The 24,787-nt window shown below is 38.9% G+C and overlaps 1 protein-coding gene across 3 annotated transcripts; it reads right to left on the reverse strand.

The window, feature by feature from the left end:
- Positions 1 to 660: 660 nt before the first annotated feature.
- On the reverse strand, positions 661 to 21,389 carry LOC307035260 (E3 ubiquitin/ISG15 ligase TRIM25-like). 3 transcript variants are annotated; one of them, XM_079674365.1, is made up of 2 exons: positions 18,696 to 21,389; positions 661 to 753 (listed from the first exon to the last, which is right to left on the reverse strand). In XM_079674365.1, exons 1-2 carry the CDS (start codon positions 19,770 to 19,772, stop codon positions 703 to 705), a joined length of 1,128 nt encoding a protein of 375 aa, XP_079530491.1. In that variant the 5' UTR covers positions 19,773 to 21,389; the 3' UTR covers positions 661 to 702. The 3 variants fall into 3 exon arrangements, with proteins under 3 accessions (XP_079530491.1, XP_079530492.1, XP_079530490.1); XM_079674366.1 differs by lacking the exon at positions 661 to 753 and adding an exon at positions 14,971 to 17,023 and having other exon boundaries at positions 18,696 to 21,388; XM_079674364.1 differs by lacking the exon at positions 661 to 753 and having other exon boundaries at positions 14,971 to 21,374.
- Positions 21,390 to 24,787: the final 3,398 nt, after the last annotated feature.

Genomic DNA, 24,787 nt, shown 5'->3' on the forward strand with positions numbered 1-24,787 from the left:
TCCCTCCTACCTCCCAGACCAGCTCCACCTGGAAGCCCAGATACAAACTCACCTTTTAAAACCGGCTTTTAATGTGTGATTAATGTTGTTTCCAGGCGTCCAACTCAAATGCACGCCAGATTGTTAATCTTATGTTGTTTCTAAGCTTGAAATTCACTTTGAAATCCACACAAGGCATCACACTCACAGTTATTATTCAGAGGAGGATTGTAATGCTGCACTTGATGGCTTCACCGTGTGAGCACTCTCTTTGATGAACCTACTTCATGGTAATAAAAACCATTTTTTGTAACTTTTATTTTGAAACTAACGCTTTCTTTTTCAGGAAGGCTCTGTTCACACTCACACATGGCTGACGCACAGTCGTTAAAATCGAAGTATACCGTATCAAATCAGTTACAGGCATTTTAATATTCCATCACTTTAACTCTCCCTTATTATGCAATGTTTTCAATATATTTTTACATTTCTTATTCACTGTTTCTTCTCGCTTTTCTTGCTTGTTTGTGATTTTCAAAAGCCCAGTATTTTAACATCATGGATAATGCATATCCACTGCACATATCTTTAGCGGGACCTCTTACTCTCCAGCATATTTTTTGCCTCTCTCCCTCATCTGCCAATTTATCTAAATCGGCTCTGCAGTTTCCTCTTCCCATCCGCCAGTTATTTCTTCTCCTTCTCGTGCGCCTGATGGTTTTGTCATTTACAGCGGTGTGTCGTGTTAAATCTCTCCCCCGCTGCGGCAGGAGCCTGTGGAGAAGGAAGGGAAAAAGGGAAGGAGGAGAAATGAGCAGAGGAGTGATTTGTCGTTCCAGGTAGTTGGTCCTGTGGGAAGTGTAATGGCCGATGGCTCTTCAAAGTGTCTCCCATCTGTCATAAATGTTCACCGCAGATGGACACGTACAACCGCTCCCTGCCTGGCCGGGGTGTAGCTGGGTGTCAAAGGCGTAGTCTTCAATTGGGATTTGTGTCCACTGGAGTTACTGTAAGCATAAGCAGTTGCAAACTAACATTATTGTTGTGTATTAGCATGTGTGTGCTCAAGTGTTTTTGTAGGGTGGTGCTGTGATGATTCCTAAAACCCCAGAAAGACGTAGCATTTTAACACTTCCAGTTCCCATGACTCGTACATTTTATTTTGAATGCATTTGGATTTATAAGCCTGAACCAAGGTATGTGGTTGACACGAGCATAAGAGATTTTCGTGTTTAGTTGTTTGACATAAAAGGCGTCAGTAAATACTCCACTTGTGAATGTCTGAAGCTTCTGTGTGTCACAAAACAGCGGTTGCTAACAAGTGACTTAATCCACTACTAAACGTCATCTCGATAATAAAGAATTATACATATGAATATTAATTGATATTGTAAACCATAATACCCCAGTTTCTTAAGGGTAGTGACAAAACACTAGTTCTGAATTCATTATAAATAGGCACACAGATATGAAACACATTTGAGCAGCTGCATGGAAGCCTGGTTGTCTGACATGTATTCCTTTGAATCAAGAAGAATAGTTCAAAGGCACTTTCTTGATATACTCAAAAGGAAAACCTTCTCCGCACTCTATTTTACATCACCCCTGCATGGGTTAATACAAAATGTAAATTCCTTTATTATTGATAGTTTGAAAAAGACGATACATTATTCCTGGACTCATTGATTTAACATCACAAGTCTTACCACTCTGAGGTGTGTGCAGGTTTGCTGTTAATAGTTAATGTGGTCTCATTGTATTTGGTGTAAATATTTCAACGATATTACAGAGAAACAAGAAATGACAGCAAAGCACGTGACCTGATTTCTGCTTCTTCTAGGATCCCATGTGTAGACATACTCTCCCAAAACTATTGTACAGTAGTCTTATTTACTTAAACAGACCAGCATATGCACAGAGTGTGGTCTAAATGCAGTCTATTAAGTTAGTTGTTTTGGACAGTAATGTTAGCAATGTGTTATGGGAGTTGATAGCAGCTGCTATCGGAGGAGCTGAGATGTGGATTCAGGATAATATCTTGCAATAGGCCTATATTATTTTCCTCCGGGTAAAGTAAAAATGTAAGATTTTTTCCCCGAAAATGAAACTATTAATCGAAACACTACGGATTATATTTTGTGTCACAACTTCCACAAAATGACTTGTTTCACATCCAAAGTCTAGAGGAGCCACTCAATGTAGTTATTTTAAATCCACTCAAGTTAGCATTTGGTTTACCACGTTAGCTTGCTTGGCTGTTGCTTCTGTTTTGAGAATCACAACTTCTGCAAAATTACAATTTTTATAACCAGAATTTAAACAACATGGTCTTTTCAGATTTTGAAAGTTTGGAGGATCTCCTCGATAAAATTGTATCTCCATTCAAGTTAGCATACAGCTAGCCACGTTAGCTTGCTTGGCTTCTGCTACTGTTGAAGGTCTAAAACCGTGGATTCAGAGGACACGCCCCCTGTTTCGTCAGAGCAGAATTACTGGTTATTTTATCACAATTTTGAAACCTAATACTTGGTGATACTTGTTATTGAACTTGGCTCAGTGGTTAGGACACATTTGTCAGTTGGATGACAAAATCATAACACAATTGTTGCTTAACCCAGACTGTTCATCAATGTTACCCAGGACTTTCACAGTGTGTTTGTTTATAATCCAACAATTCCTTAATGATTTGTGAACAAGCCCTTTGATGCTTACCTTATAAAGGCAAATAAAATGTCATACATCTTGAAAATACAGATTAACAATAAGGCTTCTCCATATTAAAGTTTGAAATGTTGAAAACTTTAGAATACATAAAAGATGGCAATGCATTTCAACAAGTTTGGTCCTCGGGATTTTGAGTCAAATAATTACAAACAGAAGCTAGATGTTCATTGATTTATTCCTAGTGTGTTTCAAATGTGGATCGATGAAGTATAAGTGTTTTGAGGTACACATTTCTTTTTTTAATTCACTTGGTCTTTTGTTTACTGACAAAAGGCACTTTTTAAAGTGCATCCAAGACGTTAAATAGATTAATGTCTCATGTGAGTCTGTGTATGTGTGTTGGTTCATATTTCAATAGAAGCTGTCCAAAAATGGTCGATAATGACACAATTGAAAACTTACTAAGAATCGCACAACATTACCGATGTTCCCAAACACAAGCCTTGCAACTAAAGGTTCATTTTAAAGGACAGCGGCAAGGACACACGTGACATCTCAATCTTCAATAGCAGGAATAGACAGGTTGTGAAACACCCTCAAATGCAATTAAAATGAATGTTTTTTTTATGATGTACTTTAATCTTGCTACTTTACGTCATCCATAAAGAAAAGGTTAACAAGTCCATTGCACCCTTTGAAATATGATGGTATTCTACTTTGAAGTGCATTCCTTCTTGCATTAGCCTTGGTTTATCCAGAAGCATTGGTTCATCCAAATCTCTGAACTAGTCTTGAAGATTTGTCTTTGCTTCGAGGTCCTGCTGCACCATATAGGAACTTCAGGAGTCAACATTGTTCTTTTTAGTTTTTAAATTAGACTGAACAAAAGCAGATGACATTTATAGCATCATTCTATCTCAGCACTTGCTCCTTTTTTACTGCATGGTTGCATTTTCCTATATCCATAAGTGTTTACACTATCAGCATGAATCTGATTCGATCAAATGCAGCAGCTTTGCTCATAACCTGCCCTTTTAAAGCCTACGATATTCAACATTCTGCCAAGCCGACTATATGTCCCCTTTATAAAGATTTCTCAGAGACAAAAATAAAAAGGAACACTTTAAAAAAGTTGCACTCGACAACACTGGGTCACATTTCTTCAACACAGCATCGAAAGGTAATTTGTTATTCTTTTCTATCTTGTATCGATTTCTGGCAGATCCATTAGCTGTGACTGTGAAAATGATACGTTAACTTTTCCTTTTATTGGGGTTAAGTCTCTGGTGGTCCTTGTCCATTCAACCGTATGTATTTGTTTTTAAATGCAGCATTCGCCTTCATTTCAACACACTTTTTTGTTCAGATCCTCCACTGATCACTTGTTTTCCGGTAGTGTGGTTTACCTACGCTTTACCCAAACCACATTTATTTTGGCAACGAAAGAGTTTCCATTGAGGACTCGCCCCATAATAAATAATCTATAAACTTGTGGAGATAAACATGTTCTGCTTTTCTCTTCTGCCTCCAAATGAGCAATAGTGTCTTCTGCCTTTCAGAACCAACACCATTTTAATTAGCACTTGCAATTAAAGTGATTGGATTGGGGCCACGTTTACATGTTTACTCAGAACGAGTGTTTGACATGTTTTCCAGGAAATGATACCTCTGTATTGTTCTGAATTTGAGAATTGCTCTTCTTAAAAGAAAGGGAAAAGATGGAAGAGCAAAGGAGATAATGTGGTAAGTCAAGATGGAACAAAAACAAACAATAAAATGGTGCCACCTGCCACTAGATCTTTGAAACATGAATGTTACCACACACTCTCTGCAACCACTCAGCACACTCAGACACACACGCTGTATGCACATACACATTCCCGAAACACACACACAGAAATACAGACACATACACACCACCTGTTTGGGTGTTTGGGGAACTATTTAGGCCAGTTGAGCAGCGATCTGTCTCATTCATCTCCAGCGTAAACAAGAGCAGTTGCCGACGGTCTGTTGGCAAAGAGCTCTGGAGACTTTGTGTGTGATCAGTTATTTTCTGAACATTTGCATGTCTGTGTGTAGTTGTGTGCAGGAATCATGCAATGTGGAACTGAAAGAGCACATACGAGGAGGGGAAAGAGAGACAAAAGCATGGCACAGAATGATCTTGTGTCTCAAGTGACTTTTCTTCTTATATGTGAACAAATCAGAACAAAGTCAGAACAAAGGACCATATCTTCACTTCTAAAAAGGGGTAAATTAATTATCTTTTTTCTCAAAGCAATGATAAACCTGTGAGTTGGATGTGGAACAGTCAGAATCAATATAGATGTTTTTATTTTAAAGTAAATTCAGATTGAACATAGTAAAAAAATGTAAATGATAGTGTCCGTCCAAAAAGAAAACATTACTTATAGTGAAAACCACCCTTGAATGATGGGATAGTAGACTAAAAGCTGTAGGAATCCAAACTATAACATATAATAAGTACCCTTTATCAATATTGATTCAAAACAAGATACATTTGACCGTTTTAGAGAGATTTAGACAACAAAAAAACACCTTTGGGGTCATTTGGGTGGATTTGCCGTTTGTCTGGAACCCATTGGTCGATTTTGTGATTGACACCTCTTTTGAACCGTTAGAGCCAATAGAATCGAAGGGGAAGTTCCACATTCACACACACGTTACCACTGAGGAGTTAGGGTGACGCTCACGCAGTCGAAAGCTATGTTAGGCTCTGAAAACTGAAAACTGAAACCTAGGCTCAAACTAGTAAATATGAAGATGGATTATCAGTAATCATTTCAAAGTGACACAGACACGTTGGATTAACCTTCAGCTGCGTTTTTATCGTTTTGATGCCATTGAGCACAACTTTTGATCAGAAACAGACAAATTGGCCGTGTTTGCTCCGTAAAGCTCTGTGTTGTGATGTCTGTGTTTGCTTCCCCTGTCACAAGTTCTGATCGCTCAGTGATGATACTTATACCTCTAGAATCTGTGGAATCTCAGCTTGCTAATCGATATCTTTTTTGTGCAGATCCGATATTTAATAATACCTAGAGTTTTGTGCTAAGTGCGTTAGCATTCTTTCGCTCAGGGCTCATTTTTTCGCTCAGGGCTCATTTAGACGCTTCTTGTGAGACTTGCGTTTTGTTTTGGTGAAAATGATTCGTATCGTCAGTTAGCTGAGTTTCTTCCCGTTAAGTGGGTATGACATTAATAGATTTTTAAATGTTAAGAAGCCCTGAGACACAGTTTCGGGAAAAGAAAACCCGGAACCCGGAAGTGGTTGCACTTCAAAAGGTCAGCGGCAAGCAAGGTCAAAGTTGAAGTAATTTGAACTTTGAACAGAACACTTGTTGGGCCACTCTCTCCACAGAAATTCAGATGTCATGTGAATGCACTTTATGGCACAGCACGAGTCCACTTATAACACTCAAGCCAACACTAACCAGCATTAACACCAACTTGCACCTGGAGCACATGACTACACATCCTGCAATTAAGCATGACATACGTGAGTCTCTCATAAAGACTGATATGAGTTTGCAGACACTTTAAACACAGAGGATTTTTAAACACAAATCAATCCCTGGCATTCATACAGAAGTCGATTAGTCAGTCTCTCAGTGTCTCTTCCTCGCACTCACAAAGACTGACAAACATATCGTGCACATACACATCTGTCTGAAGTCACAACAGGGACGATACAGGAAGCCATGAAGCCAGAACCGCAACCAACCATAAACAGTCAATATGTGCAAGTCTTTCCAAACTAAACCTGGCAGCCGATACCAGCCAAAGAAAAGGATTGCTTTGACTTTCTAAACAATATATTGATTACAACAATGGCACTGGTAATACATCATTTGTTTAACAAAGCTATCCTGGCTGAAAGTTACTGGAGGACAATGAAGAAGCAGAATTAAAACCTTATTGGGGCCTTTTATTACATTTAGGTTTCATAATGATTTGTTGGTTTTGTGCCTCTATTGTGACATGTTTACAAGTTTAATGTTAACAAATACTATAGGTACTGTATTCCATTACATTTATATAAAAAAATATGTTACGGTTAGATTACTGGTACATTTATTTATGAGTAGCAGTATTAAATACGGTAGACGTGCCCCAGCCAATAAACAAAGAGGTTACGAGGCAGGCATAAACTGAATGGATAGGTCATGGAAAAAGATGAATAGAGCAGGTAGGAGAATGGACTTGCAACAAAATCCTGGTTACTCACTTCCGCTCTGATTCATTCCTGCTCTCGCACACTTACACCTCCATGCATCCCTCATGTCATCTCCCTGCATCCATTCTTATCTACTGCCTCCTTTGCCTCCAACCTAACCCCGTATCCATCTATTACCCGTCTCTTCGACTTTCCTTCTCCTCCCATCCGAAGCCACATTAGTGTGATGTTTGCATCAGTTACACCTTAATACAGTCGAGGGGGAGATGGGAGGTTAGTGGAGGGAAGAGACTGAGTGAGAAGTGTTGGTGAGGATTTATATGCACAAAAGTTTCTATCGGCAGAGGTTTGTCTTAAAAAAGTTTGTCTGTAGTGGATCAGATAAACAGATAAACCAGGTGGTTACAGTGAAATTCATGTTGGAAGTGACGTGGGTAAAAAATGCCAAAATCAGAAATTAACATAATAATAATATAAACAATATTTCTGTAATTTTATTTCAGGAGCCAAAGAATAAATATAAGTTCAAAACTTAAAAGAAAGAAAAAGGAAGTAATGTTTAACTGTCGGAACTTGTCCAGGCATGTTAAGTAGGAGTGGACTTGAAATCCTTAACTCAAGGTGTAGAACAATTAAGTGATCAAGCCAATTGCATTACTTACTACAACTTGAATTTAGTTTTAAGTCAATTAACGCAGAAATCAGAGTTCAAATTACACACAATATTAAGTTGATGTAATTACCAACATTATTACGTCAACACAACTTATAAATTAATGTGTGCAACTTAAAATGTTTATCTAAATCAATTAACTCACATTTTTATCTTGCAACCATGCATTTAATTCAGTGGAGGTGAAAGGTTGCCTGAATTCGTTTTTAGAGTGTAAGTTCAAGACTTAAAAGAAAGAAAAAGGAAGTAATGTTTACAACTAACGAATAAAATTACCACAAATGAAAATGTATAATTAATTCAGTATAAAAATGACAAGAACGTATTATGCATGTTTGATGGTTGTAAGTGCTTGTGATGACAACTGTATTTCATCAACAGTTTCTATCATTTTCTGTATTCCTTTATTTAATTTTCTTGAAAGAAATGAAACTCTGTAACATGTTGAAAGGTTAGTTAAAGTATTCAAACCCTCACAAAAAAGAGATTGTTTTTTTTAGGAGTTTGATGTTATTGTGAATGTGACACGTTGTGTGTATGAGTATTTTTATCAGAGTGAATGACTGTGTGCGTGTGCTTTCTGTTATTGTGTGCATGCTTAAGAAAGTGTGTGAATGTTTTTTTTTTAAACTATTGAAATGATAGATGGCAAGTGGCCTGTCAGATCTTTACAGCATCCACACCCCTCATAACACAGCAACACTCATACAAACTTCAAGATCAAAAACCATGTACTGAGTGTGTGTGTGTGTGTGTGTGTGTGTGTGTGTGTGTGTGTGTGTGTGTGTGTGTGTGTGTGTGTGTGTATGTTTGTGTGTGTGTGTGTGTGTGTGTGTGTGTGTGTGTGTGTGTGTGTGTGTGTGTGTGTGTGTGTGTGTGTGTGTGTGTGTGTGTGTGTGTGTGTGTGTGTGTGTGTGTGTGTGTGTGTGTGTGTGTGTGTGTGTGTGTACAAAGTTAACGCCTCTTAAACAGGCCCGATCATGCTTTTTGTGGTTTTCCTGTAGTGTGTTAGAGGTTGTTGTGCATGTAAATGGTTTGCAAAGGCTAAAATCCCAAAGTAGTTTTCTGTCAAGCACACTATTTTTGAACATTAAAGCATGGAAACATGTCAGCGTAGAGGCACAAAATACAAATATGAACCTGAAAATGAGCATAATATTATAACTTATTTACTAACACACAACAGGAAAGTGTAAAACCCCAAAAAGCATAATAGCGCCCCTTGCTTCAGTGTTTCCCTTTTCCCTGTCACTCACAGGATACTTTGTTCCTCCTTGTTTTACTTCCCCTTCCAGTTTGACTTATTCTTTTATCTCATATACTTTGCATCTGTCACAACATGCAACTAATACAGAAACTTTACGGCCAACAAAACACACATTCAACTGAAACAGAAATGCACTATTGGGATCCCTTTTTAACAAGGGTGCACAGCAAGATCGTTTCAAGTCACCTATCTTCTGAAAATTGTTAACAAGGGGACAAATTCCAAGTTAACAAGGAGGTGTTTTCAACCTTCAGCCCAGCCACAATAATCTCCTTCATGATCCACACACACATACACACTCCTAATCAGTCACTGCAGCCTTCAAAACTTCTCTAACTGAAGCGGAGACGTAAGCCATCTGCTTTCACATGCTAATCTTTAAAAAACACATTTCAGTGACCAAGAACAGAATATGTTTTTTAAAATATCACACTACTCAGATCACTGAGTCACATACTCACAAACACCATTATAGACACAAGTGGCCATCATTGATTCAGCAACACTCACAGTATCATACCACACAACAGTGCCTTAAATTCCTAAATACACAAACACAGCGCCAACACACGCCCCGATGGAACCAACCACACACACACAAACACACACACACACACACACACACACACACACACACACACACACACACACACACACACACGCGCACACACACACACACCCACACACACACGCACACACACCCACACACACACACACACACACACACACACACACACACACAGTCCACTTTTAACAAACCACACACCAATGGCTTTGTTCTGAGCGACTGCTTTAATCTTTAAAGTGTTTTGGTGGCTGGTGGCTGCTGGTGCTTGGGCCTTTAGATTGCCTCACACTCTGCTGTTGTCCCACTACAGAGGTCACTCCAATAACTTACCTCCCCCAGGCTCAAATACACAAACCACATCAGGCCAATTACACACACCGGCATGCAAACACATAATCACAGACGCACACATGGCCACGCAATTTGACTATCAGAGACTTGCATGCACCCACCCAGAAATACCACCCATGGCCCCCCGCTGACACACGGTGTTTTTACTCACAAACCCTCTCCAGTCAGTGTGTAATGCACTCGCATCAATTAGCGATGCTTCCTGTAAGTGCTTGCCCTGTCCTTTCATAGTGAAATTGAACGTTAGGGGAAAAAAAGTCACTGTGACACAGTTTTAGGGCAACATAATGTCTTTTTGAGTGTTCAGCTGAACATAACAGCTCATGCTAAATGCATGTGTTTTCATCACTATCCTCAAAAGAGGCACACGCTGTATATGCATTCACACGGAAACGGTCAAATAAACACATTTCATTGCATAACGCAATAAAGGAAAGATATGGACATTATGTCAAATGATGTCCTATTGCCACACGTACACATATGACAAATAGGTTTCCCAGTTGCAGAGCAGCTTGTAAAATCTGAGCATGAAATAGGAAACAAAAAAGATGTCAGACCAAAATAAAGTAGAAACATATCAAATACTTAGCAACAGTGTCCTTCTTTGATAAGAAAACGTACTTTTCTGTTAGTGGCTGTTGGGAAAATACTGAATGTACTCTTCCAATATCAGATTAGCACATGATAACAAAGGTCCCCTACGACGCTGTGTACGTAACACGATGTATGATTACCTGGAAGAGCATCAGGACTGTGTTGAACATACGTTAACATGATGATTTAGCCTCTATGGAGATAGACATATGACTGTCATGTTTATTGCTTACGCAGGCTTGAGCTAATCTGAACCAAACATTGAATACTGCTTAGAACCGGTATTCTCCATCTTGTGACTGTGTAACTCCCTCTCTTGTATATAAGCATGTGTCCCACACAGCTCTGTATGTGATGACTGCTTCCATTCCTGCAAGGATAATAAATACATGTATCTATTTATTAATTATAATAACATAATTATATGTATCTATATTGAAGATCAAGCCGGTGACGAGTGATATTTTTCTAACAGTGGCAGTGTGCAGTCATTATAAACATCATACAAATCCTGGCAGTATTTAAACACAACATGGTTTTTAGATTAATGGGTTTAGGAAAGGGCACGTTTCTAGAATAAATCGTATTTCTTATCATATTGATCACTTATATACTCTCTCCATTGTACGTACTGTACCTCCACTGGTTTCACACAGAGGGGGAAAAGAGGTGCTGCAGCAAGGACAGTATGAGACAAATAACATTTAAACATGTCACAGAAGAGACACTAAATACTAATATGAACCTGAAATGTAGCGACTTTAAGAAACCAGATAGCTAAACACTGAGACACATTAAATAACAGTGACATGCATCAGACAAACATTTATTTGGCATTGGCTGTTACGGAAGGAATGGGGATGAGGAATGGGTTGATCTTTGCCATTTGATGTAGGCAACTCCCATGGGATTTCATAGGCTGTGATTTATTGGTGACTTTCACATACATTTTCACAGCTTTGATCCACAAGCGTCAAGCTTAAGAACTCATTTTAGAGGGACTAGCCTCTGTGAAATAGTACAATTGAGGCCTATAGACCCAAATCTGCCAAGTCTGTGATATTTACAGATTGTGTGTTTGCATATCAATGTATGTGTAAGAAATACATAAACAATGAAATGCTCTTAATGCCTCTCAAATGAAAGCAATGTATGTAGCTGGCATTTACAGCATGTATTGCCTTTTTTGTCCAGAAGACAAGCATTTACAGTATACACTCTTGTTAATCAAATCAAACACGTACACACAAAACAATTGAGTTACAGCAGTGTGTCAAAAGCACAGCGATGAGCGTTACTCGAGTAAAACAAACATGTGCATTCACAGAGCTTTCAGGATCACAATAGCAGCAGCAGTCAGATTATGATCAAGGCTTTTACTGAAAGAGCTGTTTCTAAAGTGCGGTGTATGTACACAACTGGGTTATCATACAAACACCTGAGGCCTGTACTGCGAAGCTGGTTCAACCTAACCTGGATATGTTTGAGTTAGCCGGTTGGCCTAATCCAAAACATACACGCTCTCGCTAAACAGTACGACGCGGGTTATCAAGTGGATCGCTCAAGCCAGCCGTGCCCTATCTAGTTAGGTGCGCGTTCACATGAAAGGGGTTGTATTTGGAGCATTCGACCAATCACAAACATGGAGAAGCGTACTGACAGCGCAGCGTCATACTTCCTGAATGAAAACTATAATATTAGTCAAATATGAAGAAGTTAAACTTTAAACATCCATGACTTAAACACTGTATCCAAGATCAAAGCCACATAGCTGCACCTGCAAGGTGAATACAGCTGGTAACAGAAAAAGTGTTTGAATGCGTACATTAACAGGTTTATGATATCACTGCCCCGTCTAAGACACGATCTGACTTTAATTACATTTGACTCGAGTGTTTCGTCAACTTAATGTGTTGCTTAAAATAATACTTCTGCATACAGTATGTGACACTGAGTGTTGCACGGCCAGATACGGCTCAGCTGACTCAGATAAGGAAATATATGATACATTATGATGTGACATGATGTGATATGATGTGATATGAATGATAACGGGACACATCGACGTCTGCACTCACAGTGCCGCGGACTGTAGGCTACGTAATGTTACTTTGATCCGGTTACTTATGTTGTGGCAGATATTTAATTAAGCTTTCTTAACATAATAGTATAATAATAGTTATAATAGTCAGATTGCTCTGAAGATGGGAGGTGATATTTTATTCATTTTCACGTTCACACAGTCGGTGATTTTGGCCGGCCGTCTTTCCTGCAACTGCAGTTTAAACTGTATTTCCTCCACACACGGAGCTCTGATTGTTCAGCCGGCGGTGCTTTCACTGAGTTGATCTCTTATCCTGGAACCTATCCTGCTCCGGAGCAGGCTAGCCGCTCAGCATAAATTATCGAGCCCTCTAAAAAGTGAACCAGCTTCGTAGGACCGGAAATCCCTGAAGTTAGCTTGCGTAAATGAAAATCCTGATTCGTAGTAGCCTATAGGCCCCAGGTTAGCCGCTCAGCATAAATTACCATGGAGATCTAGCCCGCTAAAAAGAGAACCAGTGTCGTAGGACCGGAAACCCCGAGTTTTCCCTGAAGTTAGCCCGCTAAGCGAAAATCCTGCTTCGTAGTACAGGCCTCTGAACTCAGGTTAGACAAGCACATGGGAAGAATATAACATTTCACATCACAAACACAGGTCTAATATCCATCCTGCATTCAAACAATCAATCAATCAATCAACAACTTTATTAATCTCGCATGGGGCAATTGGTTATGAGCAGCAGTTTATGTCATGAACACAGGCAGGAACATACAAGAAGAAAACACACAGATACACCCGGGAGCACAGATGTGGATAATTCCAATTTACACTATAAATAGTTCATAGCATCACAACAATAAATAAATAAATAATCAAGTTAAAAGCCTTTCAAGAATTTAAAAGTTTGAGTGCAGAAGGGATGAATGATTTTGAAAAGCGATTAGTTTAAAATCCAACATAAAGTGACACAGTGGTATCTTGTGTGCAATTATGCAATGGACAATTTAATACCCAATAATTAAGAGTTTTATAGACAACAGAACAATCTAACCGTAGAAAATTAAAAAACAAGATATTAAGGATCAAAATGTGTCCTCTGGAAGTAGACTATGCACCAACAATGAAACACACGAGCATATACTAAAATTTAAAAAAGCAGGAATAAAATCTGAGCTGAAATAACTTCTGATCCTTTTACAATAAACACAAACTGCTCTGTTTAGTTTTTTAGTAACATTGCTATCCTGCTATTAATCCACAATCTTTAGAAATGTAACTTTTTGTTTGTATCTGTAATTGAATACAGTTACCATTTTTACTATCCTGATTACATAATCACTTGTAATCCATGACTCCCCAAACATGCATATGCCTCTAATCCTAACCTGCAGGGGAAGGAATAAAAGTCACAGAAACAGATAAAAGGTACAAGGCTGAGCAATTAACTAACACAGCTCCAACTTGATAAAACGTAATGCAACCTTGATGTGAACAAATGGCCAATACAGAAATCTCACTGAATGTTCATCTTTGAGTGATTATTTAAAACTCTTTAGGAACTTGTGAGTAATAAACTAATTTGACTGCCAATGAAAATGCAGTGACCTTAAAGGTGGGGTAGGTCATTCACTTCAGAAACACTTGTTGTTATACTCCATGGAATGCTCTTAACATCCCGATAGCAATGAATTTATTAAATGCTTTGACAATAAATCCATAAAAAATGTCATCTGTGGAAGCCGTGGTGCTGTAAAAAGCACGACCAATCATTTTAGCCGGCCCGGCTAAAATAACTGGATGGCCTACCTGCCTGTCAGCCTTCCATCTGTGCACAAACTTATCTCGTGCCCTCATTGGTCATGTGCGCGTTCGTGTGTGTTGGAGGAGGGGCTCTGTAAGGAAGTCTGAAGGAAGGGGCAGATTTTTTCCAGTTGTGTATTTTCAAATTTTGGCGCACTCGAGCTGGTTTCTCCAAAATTACATACCCCACCTTTAAAGCAAAGTGATGTCAATGTTAAGACCCCATCTTTACCAAAACGGAGATATCATTTTGGTAGTTGGTATTATTTGTGACAACTGTAATAATTACAAAAATGACTGTTGTTTGAACTGACACTAATAGGATGGTAGATCTGTCAACATTGGTATACTCTGAGATGACAGGGGATCACACAAGGTGACAAAAAGCAACCTCTAATAAACCCAACTTTGTTTTTGAAAACATCAAATGAATACACACAGCTTCCGATTCAATATTTTGTGATTGCCTTCGCACAATTATAGGAATGCAAAATGTTATAAATGCTAATCCATATATTTGTTATATTTGAGTTGCCATTGTATTTGATTGTTTTTCTTTACAACTGATTCCAAACATAAACATGCATTCAATCAACTCAGCATGCACCCAGTTAGCCAACCTACACCCATTACAGAGGATCAATGCACAATTTCAAACAACTGCAGTCTGGCAGGATATGAACACACCCGCAAAGACTGAAAAATATTTACATGAATGTAAACTAAAAGGAAAACAACTGAAAGACATTTAAAAAAATTGAATTTTTTAAACAAACCAAAACATTTGGAGAACAGGCTTAAAATCAATCAATCAATCAATCAATCAATCAATCAATCAATGTTTATTTACATAGCCCAATATCAAAAATGTTACATTTGTCTCGGTGGACTTCACAGTTTGTACAGAATATCAGTATGATAATACGACACCCTCTGTCCTTAGACCCTCACATCGTACAAGGAAACACTTCCAGAGAAAACCCACAGTTTAAAGGGGAACATGGGAGAAACCTCAGGGAGAGCAACAGAGGAGGGATCCCTCTCCCAGGACGGACAGACGTGCAATAGATGTCGTGTGTAAACTGAAAAGATAATACATTTGCAACATAGGTAGACCAAATGTTTGGAAATGCGTGTGTCTATAATAAGAAGATGAATCCACAAGGATATCCATCCAGGACTTATGATCCAGGACCACAGCCACGACTCAAGATGCAGGGCTCGCGATCCAGGACACAGGACCGCAGGATCATCCATGACTCCGGATCCCGGCGTATATAGACACCAACAAGAAAGACATTTGGGGAAGCTGGGTTATTCGGAACATGAGAGTACACAGGTATAGACAGAGAGAAGGAAGAAGTAAGGTGTCCCCCGACAGTCTAAGCCTATATCAGCAAAACTAGGGGCTGAATCTAATCAGCCCTAACTATAAGCTTTATCAAAAAGGAAGGTCTTAAGCGCACTCTTAAGAACGGATAGGGTGTCTGCCGCCCGAACACAAACTGGAAGCTGATTCCACAAAAGTGGAGCTTGATAAGAAAAGGCTCTGAGCTACACTTATTATTTGTATTACTTCTGCAATTTGCAATGACATTTGACTTTAGATAGCATTATAATGTGAAAGAACACATTATATAAAGTACTTTACATGTGATTAAATGCAAGGGGTAATATATACTTATAATTCAAATGTGTGTCATAACTTCTCCTTTTGACATGAAATACAATTCAGTTGTTGTACCCTTATGAATCTGCATGTCGTTTCCTGTTCATACTGTTCAGTACAATGTTGTATTATTTGCTTTGTGGCTCATATTTAAATGACTTTAAAAGATGTGTGTTAAGTTAATTATGTTTTGAAAGTCTGATTTTGGCATAGAGGATCCTGTTACCTAATTTGAGACCATAACATATTTTTTTGTTGAGTTAAACAAGCCATGTCCTTACGTGAAATAAACAAAGGTTTATAATGCCCACCTCACCCATAACAGACGGTATAGTCATAGTATAGAGACATAAAACACAAGGTCCTATTTATTTCCTGTTGCAGGAAAAACAAACATATTTTTACTATTTAATAAAATCATGTAGTTATAATAGGAATAGGTTTACATTATACTTCTGATAGGCTCTAGTCATAGCCAACATAATAATAATAATAATAATAATAATAATAATAATAATAATAATAATAATAATAATAATAATAATAAACTGTATTTGTATAGCACACTTTAAAAACAACGTCACCTCAAGGTGCTTCGCAAAGAGGGGAAAATACAATAAAATGAAAAGTTATATTAGGAACATATTGATTAAAATGTTGCAATATATAAAAAAAGTTAAGAGCATAAAAGGTTAGAACATCTTTTTTTTTTAAAAGGACAGTCAAACAGGGTGCACCAGCATCAATTCCCCCATCAACTACTGTATGCAGATGATACACAGATTTACCTTTTATTTATCTGATTATATTTGCACCGGCCTGTCCTCCTCCAAAAAACGACCAAATAGGTAAATTGTTCAGCAGCTTATTACGACCCGGTCACGTTTTAAAGTGTAGCACCTCTAGTGGTCGTGTAAGAAACAACATGCTCCCGTTGATTGCAAACGCTCCGGAGGGTCGTTTATTCACAAATAACCCTCTCTGGAAAATCCTAAATTGTAGGATTGTTTGTTCATTAAAATGCTTTTTTAAGAAGCTTAATATTTCAAAGAAAAGACTTTAAAAAGGTATAAACAACTACAGTAAATGTGTATTAAATCTACCCTCCTGTGATATATATGCACAAAAATATGTTTTAGTGAGGGAGGGGTCAGACTCAGTTATAGTCTCAGATCACATCCACATGTTCTCCATCAGCTTCGTACGGCACCTTGGACATAATAAAAGAAGAACATCCTTTTTTAGTTTTTACTTTATTAATTATCCAAACATTTCATTTGATCACACATCCCATCAGTGAAGTCTGTTCAATGACTATTGTTCAATGATTTCATGATCACTTTCACTTTATCCACACCATGACTGTGTTTCATCTCAGCTATTTCAAACAGAACAATACATGATTTACTTATTGATTATGATCATGACAGTAAGTAATATATTTTTTAAATACACATGTTATGATGAAATAATTGTTATAACCATCTGGGTTTAATTTGTTAGTTAATTTGGGCAGCAACAATAACATTTAACCTCTTAAGCCCCACGGACCCGCACCAGGGCCGAAATCGCGTCATTTGCAGGAAACAACCTCTAAGGAACCTTAATATTTAATAAACTAGGAATATTTGATATCCATAATGGGAAAAAACTAATTTAACTGATCTTTTTCATATTTAAAAAAAAAAAAAACACACAATGCTAACAGTGAGCCTCTGAATTAGCCCCGAGCAAAAAATGCTAACCTATTACTACATCGAAAATCACTCCTAGCTCCCTTATTACTTATCCTAGCTGCACATCCAACACATCGTTTATGATCGTAAAGACACAGAATCTAACGGTGCCCACCTCAACACTGAAAGATACAAACTCGCGACGTTATCAAAAAAAATGTACATCAAAACATGTGGCGCTAGGTAGCCCACAACGCTAACATGGCTTACCTTCGTCTTTGTCTGGTCAAAACTGGTCTTCAATGGCATTAAAACGATAACAACGTAATACATGTGATTATAAATGTCTCTGAAGACTCGTGCATTACAAGAGAAACAACAACATGAATCAAAAGAAATATCCAGAGCAAAGTTTAAAGGTGAACAAGGATCCTCCTGAGCAGTGACAGCCTCCATGGCACAGACACAGGAAGGAGCCTGACGAGTGTCCAACAGCTACAGAACAACTCATGAGAAGATGTTCAAGCACCGCCCATAATGTTTGATAGACAGCTGATCTCTGCAGTGAAGACATGGACACTCAGCTCTGATGGACACACGGTGAGTTTAAGACTCAGGCTATTTGAGTTTACAAAACTCAGCAGTGTTTCCATAAGGACGATGAAGCCAAAGTCCAGCATGTAGCGGCTGAGTGAATGTGGTCTGCACTCTGTGGAGGAGAGTCATGGTTTCAGAGACGCTGTAGAAGGACAGAACACCTGCTCTGTGATCCAGGTACACTCCTACTCTGGAGGACTGAGGACCTGAGACGGGAGTGCGGATACTGTTGTAAATAAATGAATAACTGTTTTTGTCACACTCTAAGGACCAAGATTTGTCATTGTTTCCAAATCCACATTCATTCGGCCTCCCTGCTCTGCTGATATTCTTGGATGCGACTGCTACATGAACTCCTGTCCCTCTCCACTCCACCTCCCAGTAACAACGTCCAGTCAGACTCTCTCTACTCAGGACCTGAAAAGGATCAGTGAATCTGTCTGGGTGACTAGAATAAGACTGGTGTTGTTTCACGAGTGTTGCTTTTCTGCTGCACTCAGATAATAACAGACGTGTTTGTGCTGTGTTTGGATCCAGAGTGATCTCCTGTGAATATTTTAAGAACCCAGCTCTGGTGGTGGGCTCTGCTGGGGCCAGTAAAACATTCACCTGAGTCGATGAGACGTGTGTCCATTCCTCTCTCAGGACGTCCTGTAGTTTATCTCTGACTGCTGACAGGGCCTCCGTCACGTCCTCAAAGTATCTCAGAGGACGGATGTTGATGCTGGAGGAGTGTGTAGCTTCACTGAGGGCTGGCAGTGAGGAGGGGTAGCTGAGCAGAAAGTGGTTGTGATCCTCTGTGTGAGACAGCAGCTTCAGCTCAGCGTCTCTCCTCTTCAGCTCAGAGATCTCCTGCTGCAGCTTCTCCTGGAGCTCTCTGACTCCACTCACTTCTCTCTTCTGCTGGGATCTGAGCTGCTGCTTCACATCAGAGCTTCTTTCCCCCATGAGACGGATCAGCTCGGTGAACATCTTCTCACTGTCCTCCACTGCTTTCTCAGCAGAGCCATTGACGGCCTCCACCTCCTGCTGAAGCAGCTTCACCTCCTTCTCTCCGTCCTGGATTCTCTGCTGGATGTTTAGTCGACTCCCCTCCAGCTCTCTCTGCCTCTCAGTCCTCTCTGCTGCAGCTGACACCGTGTCGTGGCCTTTGTGTTCGTCCACAGAGCAGATATAACAGATGCTCTGCTGATCAGTGCGGCAGAACAGCTTCATCACCTCGTCGTGACGAGAGCAGATGTTCTCCTGGAGCTTCTTGGAGGGCTCCACCAGCTTGTGTTTCTTTAAAGGAGCTGCGTCATAATGAGGCTGGAGGTGTTTGTCACAATAAGAGGCCAGACACACGAGGCAGGACTTACAGGCTCTCAGTTTCCTCCCAGTACAGACATCACAGGCCACATCTGTAGCTCCAGCATAGCAGAGATCAGCAGGAGCAGATGGGGGTCCAGTCTTCTTCAGCTCCTCCACTAAAGCTGCTAACATGGTGTTTTTCAGCAGGGCAGGCCTCGGTGTGAAGCTCTGCCTGCACTGAGGGCAGCTGTGGATTAGCTCTCCGTCCCAGAAGCCTTTAATACAGTCCTTGCAGTAGCTGTGTCCACAGGGAGTCGTCACCGGATCCTTCAGTAGATCCAGACAGATCGAACAAGATAAGATTTCCCGTTCCAGCTGAACTCCTTTCTGCGCCATTTCTCCTCTCAGTAGCAGCGAGTGTCTGAGTTTCACTTCCTGAGAGCTGAAACTAGTGTGACTCGTTATCTGAACAGCATGCGTGTGTGCGGTGAGTGTGGCCTATCAGCTCTTGTGCTTTACCCACATGTTGGTTACACCCCTCCTCCTCAGTGTGGCTCTGAAGGGGAGGAACCAGGAAGCACAGAGTGGAGCTGGCTGTGTCTGAGAGCAGGAAGTGGAGGGAGGGCTTATCAAACTCTGACTCATTCCAGGAAGAGGAGCAGCGCCCAGACTCTGACCTACACAGAGCCTCGGTTACAACCTGCTCTTCACTTGAAAAGAGCTTTTAGTTGTAAAATAAGGGTGGGTAAACTTACAACATCTGAAGGGGGTTAAATACTTGTTTCCTCCACTGTAAATGTATAGAAGGCCTCTTTACCAAGCTCCAAACTAAGCTAAATATCTCAAAGAGTGTAAGAAATATCAAAAATCTGTAAAACGTGTTTAATAGCTGAATGTCTTGTCATCATTTGAAAGTTGGAATGAAGTCTCTCTAGCTGACGGTATGTGGAAGGAGTAGCACTTGGCGCACGGTGTAGGTAAAAGAGGATTTGAAGGTTCCTCCCATTGAGTTACATGTTAAAAAAAAGAGTTTAAAAAGCTGAATATTTTGAAAAAGTATACAATATTTTGAAAAAGTAGAAAGTTTCCCATCATGTGCTGAAAAGGCTGAATATTGTGGTATTTGCATGGTTTCTATATCTGAAAGTATGGGTGCACAACATTTCACTAATTAAATGAATGAAATGTGCACCAAACCGCTCTCTGGTTTGATTGTGTATAAAACCTATTACCTACAGCTTTAAGTCAACATGAAGTCATGGAACAGGCAACACAACCCAGCTCAAAATGATTTTTTGTGGTCAGTTTCTGTCACTTTGTATTAATTTTGGGCAACTTTGTAACATTTGATGTCTCTTTTTGGCTATTTGGAGTTTTATCTTTGAAAGTCTAGATATTTAGCCTCTTTGTGTTTTCTGTATTCCCTTTTTGTTTGTCCCAATGTGGGCTTTAATGTCTCCCTGGTTCATAACATGGAGACGCACTGATCAGTAAACTATGAACAGATCTCTATCAGCTGAGATTAGAAATGCGCACCATGTAAACCGGTTCATGTTTCTCAGAGTTACATAAGATGGTGACGTTTAGTCATTCAATAGACCTTATTTGAGGTGAGTAATAGAAACTTCAAAAAGAAGTTGGAAAGTAGTTTAGCCTCTTTGTGTTGTCCTTTATCAGCAGGTGGTGTTTTCACATGTCCCTCTGTAATAACTTTGTTCCTTTGTGTTCTTTCTGTGTCTCTTTCTGGTCATGTTATGCTTCATTGTGGTCACTTTAAATGTTTATATTCATATGTATCATTCCAACTTAAAAGCTTACAAGCAGGGTAGGAATTTCACCTCGGTCTGGCCGTTATGCCCAACAAATAATTGTACGTCCTACGGCCACCATGACCTTTGGGCTTAGATATGTCTCATAATTATTTGTGTGAACATAAAAATAATTTGTGTGTAAATATGTGATTTGTAAATGTAAAACACCATCCATAAAATGCATTTAAAAGATTTGCAAACTAACAAATAAATGTGCAAATGTAAAGCGGATCTGCAAATACGCCAAATATTTTTACAAATACATTTTTTTTCTTGGAATATCTCTTTAACATTTACAACTTTCGATCAGGCATTTGTGAATCCATTTTGTATTTGTCGACCAAAAATGCGCTTGTGGATCTCACATTTCTGCTTGTGGATCTCAAATCTCTTTTTACACACACGGAGTTTTGAGTCAAACTTTCCGCCGGTCTCGGCTAAAATCTACTCGCGTCACTCGGTTATTTTAAGAAACCACGTAATGGCCTGCTGATGACGACATTTCCGCATGGTTTTCAAAGTAAGAGCATGATGGTTTGTTTAATGCGCCGTTTTTTTAATGAAAACAGCAGAACGTTAGATGCATTCTTTATCACCATCATCATCATGTTATTGTGATACAGTTAGAATGGAATGTAACCACGGCAGACTATCCAAAACTGGACGTGAACGGATTGCTATACTATTTCACTTAAACTACAATATGTGAAATATTACAGCTGATAATGTATACATATACATATATATATGATATATCATATATATATAATGTAATATATCAGATATTAATGTGTATAAACATTAATATCTGATTTGTAAAACAGACAGAAAGGTATATCCGTCATTTAATGGTAAGCTATTGCAATTCTGAATCCATAGATGTATCTCCCATCACCCAAAACCCCTGACTACTCTCAGTATATTACATTCTTATATTCAAAGAAAATCAGTAATATCTTTAAAGACTACAAGTCCCTTTCAATCAGCTGTGCACCGTTATAGTGTAAATATAACCTATCTACCAATTGGATCAAATATAAAAGTCAGCCGAATTAGTGTTGATACTGCAAGGAGACGTATTGTGTGAAAAGAAATGTAAGATGTTGTTTAATTGCTGATATATTTATGATCCACGTCACGTATTCAGTTTCTGTGGCAGTTCTTCCAGTTTGTCCAAAGGTCTTCTCATCAGGGCTCTATAAATAGAGAACTACGGCAGATGTTAGTATTTAATGCAGCCAAACCGTGTATTACAATGCCGTTATGTGATGACTTCCAAAGAGAAAATCAAGCACACTCGGAATAAATTATTATTATTATTTTTTTTTATCTTTTCGGATTTCATATCGCATAAACACCATATCCCAACGTGCATTGTGGCTAAAACATTCAATCACCGAGGTTCAAGTTCAATGTTTTAGCATATGTTGTTCAACCCGAAAAGTTTGTCTTGTAACCTTCACCTCTAAGTTATTGTTCTTGGCCACATGTAGAGCTTGGGCCTCGGAAGCAGTGTCAGACTCGCAGTAAACAATCCACTGAACGTTTCGGTTGCTTTTCAAGGTTTATTTCCAGCAAACATAAACAAAATACGAAAACATTATTTAACATAAACTTAAACAGCAGATCCTAATAATCTGTCTTTTGCTAAGTATAAGGTTGCATCTGCGTGTCAATTACGGTATTGCTGCTGCCTGCTGCTCTCCCGTCACACACCGCAACTCCAACTTAAAGCCTTAGCCCCGCCCCCTTCACCAGAGCAAAGCACATCTCTTAGTGAAACAGAAAAATGCATTAATAAAGGTTCCAAATAAATCAAAACAAAAATAAACTTACATGTGGCTCCTACAATGTATATGTAACAGTTTTCATTGCTGTGTCAAAATAATACACAAAAAAAGCATTTACAGTTTGGAGAGGGCTGCAGAAAATATTATAATCCTGGAAACCCACCGAAGGCAATCCAGAGAACAAGATCACAGCAGCTTAGTGTTATTTGTAGCCCTTTCCTTTTGATTCCACGCCTTGTCAACTACTTGTGGGGTTTCCCGATACATACCAGCATTTGTATTTTCTTTGAGTGTGTTTCCTGCAGTGCTTAGTGGCAAACTGCCAGTCTAAATAAGTGTTTAACATAAGGTTACTCTACCTGCAATATATCTTTTGTAAATGCACGTTGTAATCTGCACTGCTTCACATGTTCCCCTCTATTCATTCGTTTCCACATTTTGAAGTTCATGTGATCTCTTTGTTTTCTATCAGTTGTGATGCTTTGACAGGTAAGGTTGTACAAATATCTCCAACCTTGAAGTGTAGGTGCCTTTGGAGAAAACTAAATGTCTGCAGCAATAACAGCAACTTCTTGGTTTATTGATTTGGAGTTGACCTTGAACAGTGATGTGCAAACTGTACTTTTGTAATTAAAGAGGGCCTATTATGCTTGTTTTCAGGTTCATATTTGTATTGTTTGCCTATACTGATACATGTGTACATGCTTTAATGTTCAAAATGGCTATGTTGTGATTGGTCAACTGCTTTGAAATGTCCTGCCCATCATGTACAATGCGTTGGAGCGTTAGCCAATATAACCTCAAGTATAAAATCCCCAAAAAGCTTAATAGGGCCTCTGTAGATGTACCTAACCATTAGTAAAGTAGTAGTAGTAGTAGTAGTAGAAGTAGTAGTAGTAGTAGAAGTAGTAGTAGTAGTAGTAGTAGAAGTAGTAGTAGTAGTAGTAGTAGTAGCAGTAGTAGTAGTAGTAGTAGTACTAGTAGTAGTAGTAGTAGTAGTAGAAGTAGTAGTAGTAGTAGTAGTAGTAGTAGTAGCAGTAGTAGTAGTAGTAGAAGTAGTAGTAGTAGTAGAAGTAGTAGTAGTAGTAGTAGTAGTAGTAGCAGTAGTAGTAGTAGTAGAAGTAGTAGTAGTAGTAGTAGTAGTAGTAGTAGTAGTAGTAGTAATAGTAGAAGTAGTAGTAGTACTAGTTGTAGTAATAGTAGTAGTAGTAGTAGTAGTAGTAGTAGTAGTAGCAGTATTAAAATGCAATAATTTAAATAATCTTCAAACTATAAGCTAGCTGTCTTGAATCAGATGTGTTAGCTTTTCTGAAGGTCTATGGCAGCAAACGCATACAAATCGACAAAACAGTCAAATTCAACTCATGCATGGAGAATAGCAAATGACATCCTCCAATGTTTCTTACAGAGTGTTGGACATGTCCTTGGCCCAGCCTGCCTCTATCTGTCCCCCTTGATTCTCCTCACAGAAACAGATATGGTATGTATCAACCTACAGCTCGGTTATCCATTACATCCAATGTCAGAGTTGTGTTTTTTGGATATTCATGCTAAAGTTAAACATATTGTCTCTGCCCAGAAGAAGGAGATGTGGTAACAATTGTGATGTTATGTAATACTTAGAGAAGGCCTATATCCAGACCAATATTCATTAAAAGTGACGTGAAATAAAATAAAATGTGGCAACGTTTTGGGTCTGTTACCCCAAAGTGCATTATTTTACAAACATTTAATTTCCTATTCGTACCAAAACATCCATTAAAGAATTTTTAAAAACAATGGCGTCTCTCTTCAATGTCAGACCTTCAAG

Source organism: Notothenia rossii (assembly GCF_949606895.1).
Source record: "Notothenia rossii genome assembly, chromosome: 4".
NCBI lineage: Eukaryota > Metazoa > Chordata > Actinopteri > Perciformes > Nototheniidae > Notothenia > Notothenia rossii.

Excerpts from the sequence above, each read along its gene's own strand:
- LOC307035260 (XM_079674364.1), bottom strand. The coding sequence starts at position 19,772 with ATGGCGCAGAAAGGAGTTCAGCTGGAACGGGAAATCTTATCTTGTTCG.